Source organism: Miscanthus floridulus, chromosome 7 (genome assembly GCF_019320115.1).
Source record: "Miscanthus floridulus cultivar M001 chromosome 7, ASM1932011v1, whole genome shotgun sequence".
NCBI classification, from domain to species: Eukaryota; Viridiplantae; Streptophyta; class Magnoliopsida; order Poales; family Poaceae; genus Miscanthus; species Miscanthus floridulus.
In genome coordinates this window covers 122,874,946-122,880,873 of record NC_089586.1, presented here as the reverse complement: position 1 = coordinate 122,880,873, position 5,928 = coordinate 122,874,946, and the positions used below count along the sequence as shown (strand labels likewise).

The following is a 5,928-nucleotide window of genomic DNA, read 5'->3' as shown; positions in this document are numbered from 1 at the left end:
GAGTCAAATCGGATTTGCTTTCTCAGACCTTTATTTGTGTGATTTGACCGTATCAATTACTCGAGTGATCAAAGCTTACATATCACTCAAGTCATCAATAGACGGATCCTAATTTAAACGTAGATTCTGGGATTGGCCAATCGGGAGGTTGCGCAGCAGCAACCACGATTTTTTTAAAAAATAATATTTTTAATAAATAATTGTAAATATATCATCTGAAATTGTGAGAATCGTAAGCCGATAGGACCACTATCGACGACTGGCGGGCCGACATGACCGCAGGGCAGGCGCTCAGTCGCTCAGTGCTCACTCCCGTTCTGCGCACACAGCCAGACCCAGACCTATCCACTCCTCCGTGCAACTTCCCAGCCACTGGCCACTGCTTGCGGCATTCCCACCCGCCGCGCGGCGCAACCCAGACCCCCCCCGGCCCCTCCAGCTCGGGAAAACCCCCCGACGAGCCACCGCCACGCGACGCACCCTCCCTCCCTCCTGCCGACCGGCCCGCCGCGCGAGGCCGGGCCTGGGACACGGGGGACCCCGCCCGTACCCATGCCGTAATTGCCAACCGAGCCGCAGCCGCCTCGCCGCGTACACATGCACTTCCCCTCGCCGCGCGCGCACGCCATGGCCGCGCCGGCCGTCGCCCGCCCTCGCCTCGTCCCCGTGGCCCACCCCGCCTCGACCTCTTGCCTGCTGGTCCTCCGGAGCCGAGGGCGCGGGCACGGCCGCGCGGTTGCGGCGGTGAGGGCGCGCGAGCAAGGCGCGGCGCCGCCCGACCCGGCGGCCTTCCTGCGGCGGCCGGAGGTAGCGACGGTGACGTCGACGGAGGAGGAGAGGGACACCGATGCGGAATCCTCGTTTGATGGCCCGGGGGACGACGAGGCGCCCGAGGAGGAAGGGGTTCAGGGGAGGAGGAAGGCGACGGAGAGGGAGTGGGTGGACTGGGAGGATCTTATCCTCGAGGATACCGTGCCGCTCGTTGGATTCGTGCGGATGATCCTCCACTCCGGCAAGTACGCAACATTTCCCTCTTCCTGCCTTCTGCTTTGTTGATTAGCACCAGAAATTCATCACGAACTTTGTCATTCAGGTTAATACATTTTAAATTTAGAATAGCCTAACACCGTAGGTCATTGGTGCTGTCGCAATTCATCGAACTGATAGTCTGCTAGGTGAACTTATCGTGCGCATGCTGACAATGCCCCATTGATGGAGGCACTATTGGATCAATTACAGCTATATTTTTCTTTCTTTTTATCCAACTCCATTGCTATAATGGCACAGTTGGTTTTATGCTGGACAGAACATTATGGACAATGTTGACAAAGCTGTGAATTTATTGCTTTCTTAAAATCAGAGTATATATATATTTTTTTTTTAAAAAGAGAAACTTGTGAATTGCTCCCTCTGTCCCAAAAAGAATGGAAATCTAGGTTAACAAGGAGCAAACAGTCCCAAGTTTGACTAGGTTTATGATAGTATCAACACTTGTATCTTCAAATAAGTTTATTATGAAAATAGATTCCATAATTAATCTAGTAATACTTATTATGCATACAAAATATCAATAGTTTTCTGTATATATTTGCTCAAATTTGGGATTGCTTGACTCCTCGAGAACCGAGATTTGTATTCCTTTTGGGACGGAAGGAGTAGTTCAATTGGTTTTGCACCATTGGTTGCACAGATGTATTGCACTCAAGGCATGCAGTAGATTAATCTATCATGTATTACATATATAAGAGTATAAATTATCATATGTCGCAATTTGAAGGGAAGGTGCCATGACATGCTGCAGAAAAAAATGACAAAATCTACAACTCTTATAGGAGCGTTTGCATTTAATCCTACTTATCACCTGAGTGCACTTGATATGTTTTGGTCTCGATTGGCTGCAGCGCCTGGCTAGGGTGCCAGCAAAATTCTGAGTACACTTCTGAAGTACCTAGACTATTTATTTTTTTTAGAGCAATAATTCATTTTGAGAGGAACCTGCACTATTTTGACATGCATAGTTATTTGGATAGTTGATTCCAAAATGTGTTTCCTCCTTTCTTTTACAAAAGACCTTTCCTTGATGTATCTCAATTACATGCGGCTGTGAGCAAGGCGTTACTGAACCACCATTCCCCCTTGTCCATCCTTTTCAAACTTTTAGAGATGGTTACGTGTTCCTAGTTACTATTAACAACTGCAGATGGTGAACAAATACTCATTACTACTTGATACAAGTATCACTGTGTCTAGGTGGTAGATTCACTCATACAAAAACTTTATCGTCTACTTTTTTTGAATGGAAAATACAGCAGGGGAGGCCCCCATTGTTAGAGCTTTTTTTTATTAAAAAGAAGAAACTGTACAAAAAAGGAGCCACAACTATGAACAAAGCTCCCAAAGGGAGCCTCAAGCCTGAGGAAGGCTCGAGAACCAAAGACCTACTTGCATTGTTTGCTGAATCTTTCGAACAATTTAGGCAAAGGCAGCCAATTAGGCCATGATGTTTCGAAGAAACCATTCCATGCCATTTCGTGTCATTTCAGTGCTTTGTAATTTGCTTTTCCACCATGAATAAAATGTACCTTGGCAAAATTTTAGTAGCTACTCTCTTAATGGAACGTCGAACTAAAACCGAATACACGAGATGCGACTTTGGCAACGCTACACATGAGGAGGGAGAGGTGAGTTTGGAATCTCAAGTGGTGCCTAAGAAAGATACCTTCCGTTATCTAGGATCGATGCTACATAAGGATGGAGATATTGATGCAGACGTTTGCCATAGGATCAAAGCATGGTGGATGAAGTGGCGCCAAGCATCTGGCATTCTCTATGACAAGAGGGTACCACAAAATCTTAAAGGTAAGTTCTATATAACGGCGATTAGACCCGCTATGTTGTATGGAGCAGAATGTTGGACTACAAAAAGACGACATGTCCAACAACTGAGTGTCGCGGAAATGCGTACGTTGCGTTGGATTTTGGTCACACAAGGATGGACCGAGTTCGGAACGATGATATACGTGATCGTCTAGGGGTAGCACCAATTGGGCTTGTCCAACATCGGTTGAGGTGGTTTGGCCAAAGGAGACCTTCAGAGGCACCAGTGCATTGTGGAGTGCTAAGTCGAGATATCAATGTGAGGAGAGGTAGAGGAAGACCAAAGCTGACATGGGGGGAGGTAATAAAAAGAGATTTAAAGGGTTAGGACATACCTAGAGATCTTTGTTTGGATAGGAGTACTTGGAAAGTAGCTATTGACGTGCCTGAACCGTGACTAAGGGCTCATGTTGGGTTTCAACTCTAGCTTACCCCCAACTTGCTTGGGACTAAAAGGCTTTGTTGTTGTTGTTGTTGTACTCTCTTAATGGAACATGTTCAATGCACGTTCCTGAAAATGAAAAACAAAGCTTTGTCTGGTGCCAAGTTCAACAGAAAGAGTCTTCACACTGGTATATAGACCATGATACTGGTGTAAACATTGATCCATTCTACTATTCCGCACTGTATGTCTGTGTATATGCATTTAATTTAGCATTGTTTTGCGTTTGATTGAAGGGCGGGCCTGGTGCAAGCGGTAGAGTCTTACCGCCTGTGACCGGAAGGTCTCGGGTTCGAGTCGTGGTCTCCTCGCATTGCACAGGCGAGGGTAAGACTTGCCACTGACACTCTTCCCCAGACCCCGCACAGAGCGGGAGCTCTCTGCACTGGGTACGCCCCTTTTTTTGTTGTGCGTTTGATTAGTTTCCATGCGAGGCAGCAATTGTATGGTCGAAATATGCATCTTACTTAAACAAACATGCTGTTAGTGTATGGCTACTGAGTCCTGACTCCTGAGTAATGAAGCACACAAAGTCAGCACTAGGCTTACTTTATGATAACATGTCTTATATAGTATCGGACATGGCATGTGCTTCTATCATCATCCAACAATCAGCAGGATCCAGTTTAAGAACTGATCCGACTATACATCTATAGAAAAGGCTTAGGATACACCAACAGAAAGTATTACTTCTTCCTGTGGTAGTTGTCGTAGCTTGCAGTTTATGTGCTATGATTGCTGGATTGTTCTCTCTTTTGTCATAGTTTCACTTTGAAAACTGGGTGCAGGTATGAAAGTGGTGATCGGCTGAGTCCTGAACATGAGAAGGCAATTCTGGAACGTTTGCTTCCATACCATCCAGAATATGATAAGAAAATTGGATGTGGTATTGACTACATCACGGTATGTTGTCCTTGAAAATGGACCGAATAAATTACTCTAGTTGTCTTCAAGAAGTGGAGAGTTAAAGAAATAAACATGCACAACTGTCAAGATCTTATTGTTACCGAGTTTTGAGCTTGAACTCCCAATCAATTGTATGTCAACCTTGTGTTGTGACGTGTCAAGGACTTCAACACAATCTAGTCACAAGATGCAGCAAATATCAGTGTTTTCTGTTCTGAACAGAGATTTCCTTTTCTTTTTGAGAAAATCTGAATAGTTTGTTTGGTGGGTGAATGGTTAGGCTTAAAATTCAAATGACAGTTTTATTTCAATCATATCGAATGGTTAGCCTTAAAATTCAAATGCAAGTTTTATTTCAATCGTATCGAATGCTATTGGTGGGTGATAACTTAGTTGTTCATCTGACTTATTTGGCAACTAACATTTAGTATCATTTTGCAGGTAGGATTACATCCAGAATTCGAAAACTCAAGATGTTTATTCATAGTTAGGAAAGATGGTGAGCAAGTTGATTTTTCATTCTGGAAGTGCGTCAAAGGTCTCATCCGACAAAAGTACCCCATGTATGCGGACAGTTTCATTCTCAGGCATTTCCACAGGAGACAAGATTACTGAAGTAGTTGCTCGTATGATTGTTTCAGTGTAACATTTCTATGATATTGATTTTGTCCAGGCCTTTAATATCTGCGATTTTTTTGCAGTTGTTCAAATCCACGTGGAGTGTTCCTTTAACCATCTTATTCCACGCAACATAAATGGATATATAGGTTCGTCAATGCAGATGAAATTGTAGTGCTCCATTAAGTTACTAGCCTTTTGAAGCACTCAGCAGCCTGTTTATATATATTTTTCCTATTCGCTTAATGTACGAATGGCATTTAGAGGTCTAGATTAGACTACAAAATATGTACTCTCTCCGTTTTAGATATATATGACATCAATGACAATCTAATTAGTTTGTTGAACTAACTGGCCTGTCATAAACGTCATACATTTATATTAAAAAACCGAGGGGGGTAACTAATCGGTTTATGATCGAAATGCTTTTCTATCAAATGAACTCATGGAGGGGCCAGGGGGCCAACTCAAGCCGCTAAGTTTGAGCCAAGTAGCCAGCCTTGGGTCTCAAAATGAAGGAGTGTCACATAAGATGGAGACCTTACTGAAATTTTGGCACCAGCTCCACCGGTGGTCGTGTTGCCAAAACCATCAAAATTTGGTAAGACAAGCATGGTTCCTATGGCGCATAATCATTGTGTAAATTCCTTAAGGCCCCATTTATAAGATCCTTTTTTTTACAGGAATCATACAGAAATTATATCAATTTTAGATGAAAAAAACAGGAATTAGGAAATTTTTCAAACATGGCATAAGTTTTTTTTTTGTTGCTCAGCCTACGACTTTCGAACTACGGTTTCGTCTTTTCTGAACGAGAAACAGCAGCAGCTTGCATGCTCGCAATTTCTCGCCCAAATACGGCCTGCAGGACGCTTTCGTTCAATCAAAATCAAAATTTACGAAAACGAGTGTGTTTGCTACGCTTGGCTGAGCCCTGCGGGCTCGTGGCCAAGACGCGCCCCCGGGCCGGGAAGGTTGGCGTTGTCCAAGAGGCGCCCGCCCACCCGCCCAGGTCATCGGTACATCATGATGACACAATGGATGGGCACAGCCGCACAGGCACGTCGCCCTTGCAAGCGCATCAA

General features: G+C 44.4%; 1 protein-coding gene across 3 annotated transcripts; it reads left to right on the top strand.

Moving 5' to 3' along the window:
- Positions 1 to 356: 356 nt before the first annotated feature.
- On the top strand, positions 357 to 5,928 carry LOC136467803 (protein DCL, chloroplastic-like). 3 transcript variants are annotated; one of them, XM_066466591.1, is made up of 4 exons: positions 357 to 1,016; positions 4,108 to 4,222; positions 4,667 to 4,788; positions 4,927 to 5,928. In XM_066466591.1, the coding sequence occupies exons 1-4, from the start codon at positions 598 to 600 to the stop codon at positions 4,955 to 4,957; spliced, it is 687 nt and encodes a 228-aa protein (XP_066322688.1). In that variant the 5' UTR covers positions 357 to 597; the 3' UTR covers positions 4,958 to 5,928. The 3 variants fall into 3 exon arrangements, with proteins under 3 accessions (XP_066322688.1, XP_066322687.1, XP_066322686.1); XM_066466590.1 differs by having other exon boundaries at positions 359 to 1,016; positions 4,667 to 4,851; positions 4,927 to 5,927; XM_066466589.1 differs by having other exon boundaries at positions 359 to 1,016; positions 4,667 to 4,841; positions 4,927 to 5,926.